This window comes from Takifugu flavidus, chromosome 3 (genome assembly GCF_003711565.1).
Source record: "Takifugu flavidus isolate HTHZ2018 chromosome 3, ASM371156v2, whole genome shotgun sequence".
NCBI classification, from domain to species: domain Eukaryota; kingdom Metazoa; phylum Chordata; class Actinopteri; order Tetraodontiformes; family Tetraodontidae; genus Takifugu; species Takifugu flavidus.
In genome coordinates, this window is record NC_079522.1 from 974,605 (window position 1) to 989,710 (window position 15,106).

At 54.7% G+C, this 15,106-nt stretch overlaps 2 protein-coding genes across 3 annotated transcripts in view; one reads left to right on the forward strand and one right to left on the reverse strand.

Moving 5' to 3' along the window:
* arap2 (ArfGAP with RhoGAP domain, ankyrin repeat and PH domain 2) overlaps positions 1–8,125 on the reverse strand; it is a 59,066-nt gene extending 50,941 nt beyond the window's left edge. The window contains 7 exon segments of the mRNA XM_057027436.1: positions 1,698–1,767; positions 2,121–2,429; positions 3,170–3,231; positions 3,508–3,584; positions 5,288–5,370; positions 5,808–6,638; positions 7,934–8,125. Coding sequence (XP_056883416.1) covers positions 1,698–1,767; positions 2,121–2,429; positions 3,170–3,231; positions 3,508–3,584; positions 5,288–5,370; positions 5,808–6,580 — 1,374 coding nt within the window. The 5' untranslated portion in view covers positions 6,581–6,638; positions 7,934–8,125.
* Positions 8,126–8,218: 93 nt separating this feature from the next.
* dthd1 (death domain containing 1) lies at positions 8,219–14,846 on the forward strand. Of its 2 annotated transcripts, none has more exons than XM_057027438.1 (9): positions 8,219–10,053; positions 10,127–10,478; positions 10,548–10,860; positions 10,956–11,135; positions 11,234–11,469; positions 11,780–11,935; positions 13,565–14,057; positions 14,133–14,190; positions 14,261–14,846. In XM_057027438.1, exons 1-9 carry the CDS (start codon positions 9,465–9,467, stop codon positions 14,629–14,631), a joined length of 2,748 nt encoding a protein of 915 aa, XP_056883418.1. In that variant the 5' UTR covers positions 8,219–9,464; the 3' UTR covers positions 14,632–14,846. The 2 variants fall into 2 exon arrangements, with proteins under 2 accessions (XP_056883418.1, XP_056883419.1); XM_057027439.1 differs by having other exon boundaries at positions 8,219–10,044.
* Positions 14,847–15,106: the final 260 nt, after the last annotated feature.

Sequence of the window (15,106 nt, forward strand, 5' to 3'; positions counted from 1 at the left end):
CTGGAGCCAGGCTTTGGCCCGCTCGCGCACACAAAGACACCGAATCAGGACCTGAATCAATCCCGCTCTTGATGAAATCGGGCGAAAAGGGATGATGGATACGGCAGATGGGGGCGCAGAAAATGAGACCAGCGATTCCCCTCCGCTCCCACGCCACCGCCGCCACCCCCCGCCGATGGCGTCACCGCGGCCAAAGACCCTCAGACGGCGGCTGTGATTAAGTGCGATTACTTCTGTCTGGAGCTGGCAGGTCCCAGGGGTGGAAAACAAAAGAACGCCTTTGAAGTTGGAGAACAGAGGAGGATCTTTCGGTAGCGCGCGGAACGGTTCGGAACGTAACCCCGGACTCAGGAGGACGGGACCGGCGCCCAGGTAGCCGAGCAGAGCGGCGCGAGGGTGCAGGTCTCTACGAACGTGCGTTGCTAGGCAGAGAACCAGACGCTTAGCTAACCCCCCCCCCACGACAAGTTCAATCTGTGACATGCAGCGTTTCTGAGAGGCATCGTGTCTGCCCATAAATTCTTCTTGTACCCCCTATCGGGGCGACACGCGGGGGCCTCGGCGCACACGTGCGCTCGCCCAAATGGACCGTGCCAGGAGCGCTGACCCACCCCCTCTCCCCATCGATCCCCGCGCCGCCACGTCCTGATAAATAAAGCAATAAAATGTGCCGGAAAGACAAAACAAGGGGGGAAAAGACGAGGGAGAGGAGGCGCAGAGGGCTATAATTAGTAAGTGATTAACGAGCCGGCGTCAGACGGGTCCAACATCATTGATTGGGATGTTGTGCAACGCCGCTGCAGCGAAAATGAGCTAGCCTTGGGAAGCAGCGGCGGGGTCAGGAGCGCACGTGCTGTTGTTTCCAGCCGATGGTCATTAGTGAGAACACAAAGGTAGAGCCTGTGATGTCGGGCAGATCAAAGCCCCCCGAGACCCCCGTGAGAACACTTCAAAGTAATAAAAACACAGGTTGTGCTAATTCTTTTACGCGTAGAACCTTCTAATTCTGGCACCATCAGCATTTACACAGGATGCTAACATCTGAGCACGTTTTCTCAATGTTAATGATTGCCATGGTAACGGCAGCTACGTTTTGAGGCTTTTATTGTGCTTTATATACATTAAGCTAAGTCTGCCCAAAATGCTACCAACAAAAGCTAGCCTTTTAGCATCAAATGTTTTTGATCAGATGATATTGTGCTGACGCCCATGTGTAATGTCTTGATTTTTCAAATGTCAGCGAATTCTCGCCACACAGAGACGCAAATGTAGCGTGAAATGGGGGTGGGGGAAGTACATCAAAGCTAAAGTGCTGAACATCAAAGCAACAGTGTTCCGTTTTGCTTCAAGCGACCATCCGTCTTATTTTTTCAGCTAACATTTCACTGATGAGGTGACGAGAGAGCTGAATTTCAGATCCACCTCTCGCACAGCGGGAGAACGAAGCGCGGTCGGAGGAGGATGGAATGCTGAGGACGGCAGAACAGTGGTCTCAGCTTCCTTCCCGTCTAACGTGCCAACATCAATACTCTTTAGCGTACAGCTGGGCTGGAACGTCACATGTGGAGTAACAACACTCCGTCCTTGCTGTGACTTTTGTTGTTTCCGTTTATGCTACGCCAGCGAGCTAAAAATGACTGCAACCACAATGAGGAAGTGGAAAAAGGAACGGCGGAGTTCAAAGTTGCCGCTCTCACCTTCTCATTGTTGTAGTACGCCAGGCTCTCGCCGTCGAGTCGCACCCACCTCCTCTGGAACACGCACTTCCTGCAACGAAGGGGGAAAGACGATGATGAATGCAAATGTAATCCGTCTGGCTCGCTCGGCGTGGCAGACACCAGTCAAGTAAGCCGCATTAAAGCCTAAAAATAAAGACGCATGGAGATGGAGAGCAATTTAGCTAAGATCGCCCAGAATGGGGACTCGTATTTCATCAAGTGCGGCATTGATTCGTTTTGTCACCAGCTGTCATTAAGCGTAATCAAAGCAAACGAGCGCTTTCCAGCCGGGATATTGAGGAGAGCGAGGATGGCACGATAGCGGCTGATGGCGCCCGATGGCGCCCGACATCAACCAGATAAACTCCGTTTGGAGGTGGGCGGGTGTTGTGGGTCACCTACCCTTGAGGGGACAGCTTGTCCAGCCAGCCCGCCTTCAGCACCGGCGATTTCCCGGCGCCGTAGAAGCAGGCATACGGCGAGATATCGGGCATGGCCGCGGCGGTGGTGTCCTCCAGGGCGTCGGTAGGCAGCGAGTACAGCTCACACTCCACCATATCTAAAGACCCCAGCGGGGGGCCAGACGAGGCCGGCTCACCGGGGGCACCGTCAGAGGTCAGAATCCTGGCACACTCGGTCACGGTCGAGTACTCGTCTTCGGGAGTTCGGGTGGGATCTTCCTTGGACTCTTTCGGCTTAGCGGCCTTTTCCCTGTTGAAATGCGGATCGGACGTGAAATTTGATACTTTTATGGGAGCATGACGCGACACCCGTGTGGCTCGGGCTGTAAGTGCGCACGTAGCTTAGCTTATAAGAAGGAACTGCGATAGGATAAAAATTCAAAGCTAATTCCTCCAAGCTAAGCCATTCTGTACGATGTTTCTGCTAATTCTTCCCATCCCAATGCTAATCTAAGGTGACTTAATTAGCTGGTTAAAGAGACTAAACTGTTGTATCTGCTAAGGTGACAAGAAATGCTAAGGCGCCATTTACAAGGATAATGCAGAGCAGAATTCCACCCAGTAGTTGCGCTCATCAAAGATCCAAAAGCTAATCATCAAAACAAAAACAGAGAGTTTCATTGCATATTTATGACTGGCGGCCCAGTGGCTCCGCCCCTCCTCCCGCGCTCGCCTCATGTTTGTATTTGCTTCCGCACCGTTTAATCAAACAAGCTACTGTTTGTTCATTAACAAGCTACAAAAACAAACTGGCTCGAGCGGAACGGCGTCATCCCAGCTCCAGCTTTTATGCTGGGATGAGCTAGCGGTCGTCATTAGCATACAGACATGAAGGTGGAATCGATCGTATCCAGCGTTCACTGGGAAAAGCTAATCAGCGGGATTCCCAAAGTGTCACAGATCTGAGAGAGCAAATGTTGAGCTACCGTCCTAAACTCACCCTCAAACATTTCTGATTTACAGCATAGCCTTGGGACGTAGCTAGCATACCTGTTTTTCTTCTTTAACTTGTCCCTAAAACCTTTGTGGAACACTTCTTTAGCGCCTCGATCCTGCAGAACACATGAACACACGTCAGAGGTGAAAGAAGTCGGAAGACGTTCGCTCCATTCATGTTTGCTTTAGCTGCTAGCTGCTAGCTGACATTTCCATTCCCCTGAAGCAAATCCAGCATTTCTTTATTTTTTTTATCCTGTTAGTTGCTTTTATATTGTAACTGTAACGTTTAAAGATGTAAACAGGCTGACTGTTAGCATTAGCTACACAACGGATTGGCTTCTGGTGGGGAACTTTTCACGAGCGCTAGCGGTGCCAGAGGGCCACCTTACCAGAGCGCCGTCGGGGTTGTTGTACAGGCACAACTCGCCGTAGGGAACAATCGGCGCCGAGGTTCTTTGAAGAGGAGCTGAAAAGAACAAAGACAACAAAAGTGTTCTTTGATGACATTCAGGCTTTGGTCAGTACAAAGGGGAGGGTCTGAACACGGCAGAACGAGGGAAAGTAAAATCCCTCTCTGAAGTGCCAGCTGGGACCTTGATCCTCATTCTGCCTTGAACAGGCTGAATCAGCGCCAAGGTCCAGTCGGTGGTCGTTGGCAGCAAAAGACAAAGAAGAAGAGCGACATCGGCCGGACGCCATTAGTCCGGAGACCCGCGGTGACCCTGCGTGGGCCGCCGCCCGTCACCGTGACAAATGGAACCGCCTCCTCGCGAGGGCTCGGTCCGAAAATCGAAGTGCCAAACGGACTCGCGGGGATCCAGATGTGAAGCTCTACGCACAGTAAACAATAGAGCCATTACTGAAGGACACGGAGGGCGCACGCCGGGCTTCATGAAGAGGTCAGAGCGGTCCACGCCACTGCAGCAGCGCTCTCGGAGGACTGATCGCAACCATCAATCATCATCCATCAGCTGACCTTCGGGCCACTGCCGGGTTTCTCCAAGGAGCCGCGGGACGCTACTGTACTCAGTTCCTGTCAGATTCTCTCCCTCCCGCGGCCACAGAGGCAGAGGCCGCCGCTTCTTTATCTGCTCCTGACCCGCCGCCGCGCCGTCATTACAGAGGGAATTGATTTTTGCGCATCCGGCTTTTCGTTGGCGTCGGGTTTGGCGTCCTCGGCGGCGGTCCCGCACACCCCCGTCGGAATATCAATGACATGTGGAACGCTGAATATCTGTTGTGGCCGTTGCTCTTCCTTAAAAGGAGTGGAAAACTAGCATGCTAACAGGCTAAACTAACATTTGAGGGGCTAGATTCTCGTACTGGAGGATTTTATTAGCATGCTAGCCTCACGTAGCCTCGTGATTTAACTATTAAAAATCACAAAGTGCGTCAGATTGTAGCAATACTTCCACCGACAGTGTTTAGACGCTGTTTAGCTCATTTTAGCATCCGGCGTTTTACAAACTAACACCGCGAGGCCAGAAACTGTCGCGCGACTTTTCTGTCGCGCGTTACACCTCGTTTCACACGAATCCCGCCAAAAATTAAAATAAATAAATAAATAAACGTCGACTTGTGGGATGCTAAGGGTGTTAGCCGCGAAGCTTCTAAAAATAAGGTGTTGAAATTCCGGAAGCTTTGAGTGGGAAAATAAGAAAGAAGTTTGTCCCGACTGTCTTGGGGAAAACTCTTCAAATATTGTTGGGGAAATATCGGCGGGTTGTGGAGGGACGTCTCGCTCGCTCCCCGTCTCCCCGCCTCCCCGTTCGGGGACCGTCTCGGCGCTCCTTCGCATCCTTCTACCCTTCCTTCCTCTCAAGTCGCTCGCCTGCCTCTCTGGTCTCGCCGCCTCGTGTGAAAGTCGGGAAAAACAAGGCCTACCCAGAGACCGCGGCGGAGCAGGTACGCGGAGCGAGGCGGGAAGAAGGCGAGGCTGCGGGGGAAACGTGTCGCAACGTGGCGCGTCGACGCGGACGCCATCGCCGAGGAACCGGCGGAATCCTCGGAGGACGCATCTGGAGCGGGGAACCCGCCTGTCGCTAGCAAACTTAAACAACTAAAAGATGTGAGGGAGCGTCCCCCCCTCCTCCGATCCGCCTCCGATCCTCCGCAGAGCTCTTCTAATCCAACGCCGGATGAAATATTCATGGCGGAGAGACTTCGTACCTTTCTGAGCGCCATTTGCACCAGCGGGAGCTTCAGAACCGGCGAGGTGCTCGGCGGTGGCTGTTTGCACTGGCAGCGCGCTCCTGAGGAGGAAGAGGAATCACAGACAGGAAGTCAGGGGAAATGAGGCGGAATCTGGAGTAGAACCCTGCGTGGAAGCGGGGCCGCCGACCCGGTCTCGTACGTTCTCGTATTTACGCGTTTCTGGTTCTCGTGACGCGAGAATAGAAACTGCGTTTTGGTTTTTTTTAATCTCGATAACCTTTCTGAAGAAACTTAAAGCTTCGGTTGTTGTTCCTGTTCTGCTTTTAAATCAGAAGAACAACCGTTTTAGCATTATTAGTTTCCATCACAGACTCTGGAGCGCGACTTCTTCTTGCTATGGCTAATGCTAGCCGATACCGTTCCCACGCCGTTAAACGCTGGGAAGCGTCGGCGACGTTGCCCTGGCACTGATATGGTTAGCAAAGCTAATTAGCTGCTGTGGAGTCATGTGACTGACACAGGATAGTGGGCCTACCGGTCCTGGAGCAGCGGCGTGGTCGCACTGGGGATACTGGGGACGGGTCGGTGCCTCAGGCGATACGAGCGCGTCGGCCGCGGACCTGCGGCAGCCGCCGACCGGGGCCGCGCCTCGTAAATGGCGTTTTCCACCATCTCGCCGGCGAAGCCGCCCGTGTCGTTAGCGGCAGCTGATGAGTCCGAGCTGGACTTGGGGGGGTCTCCTGGGGAAAGGTCCCAGTCCGAGGAGGTGGGGGACCCGCTGCTGGAGGAGGACACCGACGGCGGGATGCTGGGAGGTTCATACCAGATCTGGATATTTTCTGGTTTGCGTGGAGCTGGTTGTGGGGGGCGGACACATCCGGCCTGGGGGGCGACTTCAGCCCTCACGAGTCCCGACCCAGGAGGCAACGAGTGGCTCTTCTCCTGATCTTTGCTCTCCTTCAGCGGAGGGTGTTGATACGACAGCCCCCTCTTCTTGTCCTTCAGGAAGATGTTCCTCGGGTAGGGAACGGGCCTCCTGTCCCCCGCCTCTTCGTCCTCCTCCTCCTCCTCCCCCTCCCCCTCCCCTCCGCTCAGCTGCTTCACCCCGAGCGCTTCCAAGCTGCGGAGGAGTCGCCGCCGATGGCCCGTGGGCAGGATCTTCAGCTCCAGGAGGCGTTCCTCTGTGAGCTCCCTGCAGTCTTCCAGGGTTCTGTACCCCGCCCCCAGGAAGGCCGAGGTGTACTGGGACAGGCGGAGGGTGAGCAGCCACTCCACAACCTCCTGGATGGACTCGCCAGGCTCCAACATGAGTCTCACCTCTGGAACATCAGGAAGAACGCTGGAAACACAGAGTTGTCCGGCTCAACTGTAAACAAACACAACAGAGTAGCATCGAGACGACTTTAGCAGCATTTTTTAGCAACTGGAAGCGCTAAGTCAGGTGGTTTTTCATAGGAACATCGCGGTTTTTATAGTTCTACAAAATGACGAGGTCTGTTAGCGGGCGTGCTAACATTTCCAACGTAAATCCACTGCAAAAATACAAACGAACTACGTGCCTCATCTGAAATTAACCGCAACCTGAAAGCATTAGCTTAGCTTAAGAGAAGCTTCTGCCCACAAGTGACAGAACAGACGTGAGTTTTTTGGGGGGGGCGGTTTCAGGTCCGTTTGGTTGCCCTCGACAACTGCCAACTTTAAATTTGCAACACCTCCAGGCTAAGACAGCAGGAAGCGCAGCAGCTGTGGGGCAACAGGACGCTAGCGCGACCCAGGGGTCAGCTTCCGCGGCGAGATCTCAATCCAAAATCCAAACTAAAGTCGTCTTTCAACACTTACCGGCGTGGAGCCCAAGATCACGCAGGTTGCCGGGCAACACGCCGAGCCTCCGCAGCGACGGCTATATATAAACGCCCAGCTTCCTGACGCGTTCGCATCATGTCAGAGGAAGAGCCGCCTGCCACAGGCGCTGACCTCACCGCTCAACCTGTGCAACTCCGGGGGTGTTTAGAGTTACTTCTGCTTTTCACCAGCGCTGCGGCTCGCACAGGTCTGCTTGCACCACCACCTCCCTCGTGCGCTCTCCTCAGGGACCTGGGGGGGGGGGGGGGGGAGTGCCCGGTAGCACCAGCACCAGCGTGCAGGGACCTGCAGTCAGGCGCGCACGGGTTTGACACCCACCAGGGAAGGTGTGACCTCATACCAACAATGAACAAAGGTGACTGTTGTGGCAGGGGAGCGCGCGCTTTCACAACACCACAGGTTCAAACCACGAAGGGGGGGGGGGGGGGGTGCTGCTTCCTAAACAGAAGTGAATGAGAAATGCGCCTCCTCAAACATGACAGGTACGGCTTTGGGAGTGCGCGCGCCCGCACGCGCGTGCGTTTTTATGCCTCGTTCGAAGTCCATCGGACGTCATCTTCCTGTTCGCTGCTGAGTTCAACACAACGTTGCTGTTAAATTCGGCTTTTGCTCGCGCGACGCGCTTCTTTCGGTCGTGGCCGTGCTTTCGCTGCACGTGCGACATGTTTACATCGGCGTGAGGTCAGCGGGCGCGTGAGGGTCTAGAAACGGGCGTCGCCCTCCTCCTGTCCCACCCACCCGCGCCGCGTGCAGCTCTGACGCATTTTTAAATCAATTAAAAAGGACAAAGCGCCTTACTTGAGTCTCGTGTCTCTACCGGCGAAGTTCTGCTGCGCTGACGTCAGCGCGCGCGCGTCGTTGTGGTTCTTCTTCTGCTCCTTCAGGACCCCATCCGGAACACCGGGTCCACGCTGTCATCACGCAGTCCCTTCACATCCTGCCGTCGCCCGCGCGCCTCTTTCCGTCACCCTTTTCGTTTTCACTCTCCGCGAGGCGCTCGGCCACGCCCACCTGGGCGGGGGTCACGCTCGCGCCTGTCGCACCTTTCATCTTGCATGCCCTCATTTAAAACCCTTTCTGACCGTTGTCGTGATATGTTTAGCATGTTTAGGAGACACTTTAGCTTCAGTATAGCTCCCAAAAAAGTTTGATTTTGATCAATATTCAAGGTTTGACCGAGCTTGTCCATCCCAGGCTACTGAGAGCAACAGTCCAGCTGCCTCTGGGGGGACCCGGGTCATCTTTTACTTAAATATCCTCCCGCTGAGTGAGCAAAATCACATTCATGTCCACATCTGTGGACATTTGGAGACTTTTCTTTCAATGATAACTAGAACTTTGAAGGTTTGAGGTTCGCTAAAATCCCGTTAGCGTGACAGCAGTGGAATTCCAGCTGAGTAATTATGCAACACTCCTAAACCACAGTTTTGCTCACTTTCTGTTAGCTAGCTTGTTTATTTTCTTAACTTATCCTGTCGTGGTCTTAACAAGGCCGAAATTCACTTTGAACTCCTGTGGCCTTCGCTGAAACTGATTCAACCACGACGTGGCCTCGGACGTGATATAACAAACGTGGAGGTGTTTGCAAGGTTTTCCGGGAGGGCATGCGTGTCCCAGCTTGATCCCGAGGCCTCGGGCTGCACATTCAGCACTGGCAGGAATGTAGGCAGAGTCCATCAGACACGTAATGAGGCAAGTGTCCAACTTTCAGGATCGGATTTTTGAGTAGTTTTGAGGAACAGTAAATTATAGCAATAAAATGAAATCAAAGGAAATAGTTTCAGCTCTTTTGGGTCAATCAGCAGGGGTAACTTTACCAGACACCGGCACTTATTCGACTTTGTTTCGAATAAAATGTTTTTTTAAGGAGTTTCACGAGCGTGTAATGACCCAAACTGGCCACGCGATGGCGACAGAGCGCTGCGCTCTTTTTTTGCCTCGAGGCAACAGCGATGAGACTGTTTGAAAGACATGAAACTTTCAGGCGCAGCACAGATTTAAAAAGCCTTTTTTTATACGTCATATCTTAGTTTGCACAACCGCCTTTGCGAGGAGAAAACGTGTAACCGGACCCTCCGCCACGTCCCCGCTGTGGTTAAAGGTTTTTGCTTTTCCTGCACCTTTTTGAAAAAGCCGACATCTTTCAGGTTTAAAGGGAACGACAGAACAACGGTGGCAACAACAGTGGCCTCCCGGAGGCTTTTCTTTTGTCCAATTCCCATCGTGTCTCCTGGGTTCACCTTGGCAACGCGTTTTACTGCTGGCAACCGTTTAAATACAGAATTGGCTCTTAAACTGAAAGAAGCGCTCCACTACCCAGCAGCAGTCGATGCCAAGGACATGGGGAACTAGAGGGAGGGGGGGGGGGGCTTCAAATATAAAAGGAGGCACGCCAGGGAGGGCTGCGGATTTGAGAGGACCTAAAGGGACAGAAGGTTCATTATTAACATGTCGTAGGGTCTGCAGCCATATGGAGGAAGAGGAATTTCCCAAGGACGCCCGTCAGGAGGAAGCTCTCCTCGGGAGGTTGGTGGAGGCGGTTCGAGGGCTGAAAGCTCTCCGAAGCCTCAGAGATCGTCGCCAGGAAGTGGCGGCAGAGGGAGGATGCCCGGCCGGAGAGGAGGGAGGAGGAGGAGGAGCAGGGGACGGCGGCGGTGGTTTTTTTGGAGATGCTAATGTCCCTGATGGACGCCCCCTAAAGGGGTCAATAAAGTACTCTGATTCTGACTCTGATTCTGGAGGGAAGGGTGATGAAGAGGAGCGCATCAGGAACCTGCTGCATTCACTGAGGGGGGTCGGCATCTCCCATTCAGCCCGAGCTACGTCCTGGAGAGAAGCCCTCCGGGAATGTGTCTGCGTCCTGGCCACGCCTCCACCAGGGGGCAGCGGTCATCAGCCCGTCCTCACAGGTGATTCCGGTCCGTTCCGGGCAATAAAAAGTGACGTCGCGTCACAAGTTGTTAAAGTTTAGTCCCATATCGCGTTTTTCAGGTAGAGAACGTCACGACACCTTGGTCCAAATTCTTCTCAGCGTGGAGGACAACGTCCAGAACCTTACGGACACGCTGGCCAGGATCGTGGCAAAGCTCAACGAGGAAATCCTTCAGTTCCACAAGGAGGAGCCCAGAGACGCCGCGTCACCAGAGCAGCACCAGGACCACCTGAGTGAACACGTCCACCTTGGACCGGACTCTAATGGGATGTCAGGTCCACTGGACGCTCAACCAGCAGCAGATTCCAGCAGCAGACTGGAAGAGAAAGGGGCGGAGCCAGTGGAGGACAACACCCACACAGATGTTGTTCTTCAGGACAACCAGGGAGAAGATGGAGACCTGATAGTGGGGTGAGTGCTCCACAACCAGACCAGGTTCCCTAAAAGGTTCAGCTCTGTAAACCTGCTTCTGAATTCCAGGCTGGGTTGTTCAGGTGTTCCAGATGTGTGCTTCGTCAGAGGGCCCCCCGGGCTGGCCGGCGCCCTGCGGTGCGAGGTGGCCGACGCCCTCAGCTGCCTGATGGTGCACGGTTCTGAAGAGCTGGTGAGCAGAGTGGTTCGAATCCAGGTCCGGGACGGTGCGCGCCTCCCTTTCCCTGTGACCGTGGTGGTGCCCTTCTGCGGGAGCTACCGGGGCAGCTACCGGGACGTGTCGGTGAAGATAGTGGACGAGGTGGGGGGGAGGAGCTACGTGACGCCGCTAGCAACCGAGGGAACATACGGGGGACAGTGGGTAAGGTTCTGCCATGGGTTTGGATTTGTGGGCTAAAACCAGCGGGTTGTTTTAACGGGTCGGGAGCGTCCGGCCATGTGATTTGTCCTCACCAGGGCTCGTTTGCCGAGGTGCGAGTGTACCGCCTGGGCCTGTTCGCCGTTGTTTCCTGTCTGAAAAGGGAAAACTATACAGTTCCTACGAAGGGCCTGTCACTCAAGCTGAACATGGACCCGCGGATCTGTCTGAACTACCTCCCAGGATGCTTTGCGACTCCAGTGATCGCTCAAACCATGGTAGGAATACAGCTTAGCTCACCTCATTTGGAGGTTGGCTGGTCCAGGAAGGTCAATAAAGGTGAGTGCCGCTCACAATCTCCTCTCCAACGCCTCAGATCCAGCCGTTGGACACGACCCTGCTGTCTGCTGCCAAGTCCAGGACGGACGCCTACCATTCGGTGGTCTCCACCAGTCCGGTTCTCTACCTCACCCACCCGTCCACTCAGCCCCTGAGAAGACCCCTAACCCTGACCCTTCCCTGCCCCCCAAATCCTCAGAAGAACCACGGAGGGAGACACGAGGAATCAAGAAAAGACCAAACTCAGGAGGACAAATCCGCATCCCAGGGGAGGCGAGTCAAAAGTAGCCGAGGGTGCTAATTATGTTTGTTGTTATTAGCAGCGTAATTTAGCAGGTTAACACGGTAACTAACGATCACTGCTGCTAGCGGCTTTTGTCGGCTCGTCTCTTTTGAGATTTTTTTCTTATAAACCACAGTTTTGTGAAGAGACCGCACTTTTATTTATACACAAACACAAAAGAGTCACAATTTGGACTCTGACCACAAGATGTCACCAACTTTACTTTTGAAATAAAACGAACCTTTTCGCCAACTTTTCCTGCTCTAACTTTGCACGACTTTTGCTTTATGTGACCGTCAGGACCTTGGCTTCCTCCGTGAAGTCTCAGGGGATTTCCGAGGAGTTGCTGGTCGTTATGGGTTGGAGGGACAAACAGTGGAGCCTCCTGGACCAGGTGGCCGTCAGGAACCTGCAAAAAGGCTTGGTGACCTTTGACCTGATGGAAATCTTTGACAGGTTTTAAACATAACTTCTGTTAACATACGAATGGTTTTAACTGTGACGCTAACGTGGAGGAGGCCTCTGCAGGACTCTGTGGGTCGGTTTTCCGACCATCCAGCCAAAGCAGAGCGCAGCACAGAGAGCCAGGAAAGGCCGGAATGTCCACAAAAAGACCAGGATCAACGTAGAGACAAACAGGGTCGCGCTCCCTCCCTCCTGCGGGGCAGTTTTGGCTCCAAGAGGTCTGGTCCGTCCAGCCAGCAACAGGAACACCTGAAAAAAACCGAAGGCTCAAAGGAGCTGTGCCAGGATCCGGCTCTTGGAACAAACCCCCCTCTCACCACGTCTCCCCGAGCCTGAGCCTTGCGGCCGAACTCCCTCAGCCACCGCAGCTGATCAGCAGGACTGTACCATCTCAACACGCCGCCACGGTCTCCCGCGTACAGCGTCAAAATGGGTCGATCCCTCCTGACGGACAGGAGGACATAGCGGACCCCTCGCCTGAGTCCGGCGGAGAAAACCGTCAGCGGCCACAGATGACCGAAAAATATATATTTAATAAAATAACGAACCTTCTTGCAGCGACGCTGTTGGTGGAACCTGATTTTAGCCTTGTTAGCACCTCGGTGGATGACGAAAAACCCCAGACGCCGTCGACCCCGGCGGTCTGAGTCATCCACAGCAGGCTAGCAAAGCTAACACAAAAGATCAGCGGTGCGGAAGAAGCCGAACAGGAAGTGACGCCTGCCGCTAAACTACCTGTGGGTGAAGTAAAGTCGCCTCCGTCGTCTTTCCACAGCGGAGTTAGCCTCCGAGACACAGACGACCTGAGTCGATGCAGAAACAGCTTCCGAACCTTCAGGGAATAGAAACAGGCGCCTCACGTCCGGGTGCAGCAGCCGCGACCGGAGGCCCACGAGCCCGGCCGCCGCCTTCAGCAGCCGCTCGACACCAGCGCGGCGCCGGGCCGACATGATGACCACGTCCAGGGTCGTGGCCGCGATCAAGAGTTCTCCTGCCGCACACAGGAGGGGGAGGACTGAGCCCCCAACCACAGAACGAAGCCACATTAGCCGAGGCTGAAACGAGCTCTGCTAGCAGGCAGGAGTGGGCGTGGCTCTGAGGACGACAGACGGGGGCTTATTTACGCAAAATATCACAGCTTTAGTTGCTGCAACGCTAGCTGAAGTCCAAACGACACAGAATGTAGCACAAATCATAACAATAAGTCCCTTTGTTTCATAGAACCAGAGAGATTTTCAGCATTATCGGATATCGGAATTGGCCACTAGGTGGCCGTTTATTTAAGATCGTCATAAAAAGCACTCACCGACGCATCGACATGAGCAGCAGAGCGCTACAGCTAGCTGGTCTATAGCGAGCCTCCCTTCATGTGAGGGATTTGGGAATGGCCGTATGGATAAGGGGGGTTTAAATGCTTTAAATTCCGAGCTTTAGCTTTTCCTGCGGCCTGAATAGAGAAGCACGCGTTAGGATCCAAAGCTCTCCTCCTTATTTTAGTTGAATTCCCTTATCTAACAGCCTTTTCCTGGGCTGATAACGGTGTAATAACAGCATTTTTAATGGGTGTTCAGGGCGATAACGGGCTCCTTCTTCCTTCGGTTGCACTAAATCTCGTTGCAGGCTGCTGGTGCTGCGCCTCCGCTCGCCCCTGCAGCCCAGCGACCTCTCCTCCCTGGCAGAGGAGCTGGAGGAGTCCGTCCGCAGCCACGCCGTCACCCTCGTCCTGCAGCGGCGGCCGGAGGAGCCCGACGCCGTCCTGGTGGCGGCGCTGCCCAGCAGGGACCTGAGCTGGGAGCTGAGCAAACTGCGAGCCCAAGGCTACGCCGGCCTCCCGGAGGCCTCGTCCCAGCTCTCCATGTGCGAAGGAGACCAGCTCGTCCTGCGATTCGGCGGCAACGTCGCCGCCGCGGGCGACCAGTCGCACCAGCGGCTCACCTTCCACGCCCAGCTGCACAGCCGGGTCCTGCTGCGCCTCACCCACGTGGATCCATACGGGAACTACAGCTCGCCTCACTACAAGGGCACCGCCAGCTTCTATAAGGTGACCCGGGAGCGGGCGGACCGGGAGCAGCTGGACCGTCCCGTCTGCAAACTGTCCCTGACTTTACCGAAGGTGCGGACAAAGTCGGGCTTTCGCGTCAAAGCTGTGACTTTCAAAGATGATTCTGACACCTTCCTGTTCTGTTAGAGGCCGCGAGCGGTCCGCCGCCAGAACGCCGCCCGGGTGAAGTCCTGCGACGAGCCAGGTAGGCAGAGAACCCGACATCATTCCGATCACGCTGAACCCGCCTCCCTCACCTCCTCCTCTGCCACCAGACTCCCTCCCCGACTCTCTTCTTCTTCGTCTCTCTGCGGAGCTCTCGGAAGAAGAGGTGGCCCGGCTGGTCCCGTCCTTACGCCTCTGCCGCAGCGCCGCCCAGCTGGTGAAGCTCCGGGCCGGGGAGAGTCCGTCCGCCCAGGCCTTCCACGTCCTGGCCATGTGGCGGAGGGGCCTTACAGCTGCGTCCCGGCGACCCAAAACCTCCCAGCTGGCCCGTTGTCTGGCCAGGATGGGCAGGCCGGACCTGGCCGGGGAGCTGCTGCTGCGTCAGCCAGAAGCCTCCAGACAGGAGGCAGAACCACCAGCAGGCCCGGGATCCAGGAATCTGCCGGTTGGGAAGCCCGACGGCTGCGGTGCCTTGTTTTAGCCACAAGGTGGCAGAATTAGGCTGAAGAATCCGATCAATCAGCTTTAGAGGCACAAAGATGTTAATTTTAGCGGACAAAAACAGAAACTTTTCTCCATGAGCGCTACGTGGCTAATGTTTGCTATCGGTAATGGTGTGAAATGACCGGACAATCAAGGTCAAAGTCTACATTTAGCCATTTGTGATCAACAAACGACCTCATGTTCCATCAGGTATCAAGTGTTTTCTTAACGTGAATGATTCTTCATGTGTCGTACGAGGCTGTTGCAGATGTTACCTTTAAAACTGACTAGCGCCACGTTGCTAATGGCGTCAGAAGCGGGTCCTTTTTAAAGATGTCCTTTAAACCCTCACGCTCCTGCTGTTTGACATTCGACGGCTCCCCGAGCCCCCGAGGGGCACTGACAGATGTGTCCGGGGGGGCGTTGGGGTGCGGGGGCCACCAACTGCAGCCCCGCGGGAGGTGCGGTCGTGG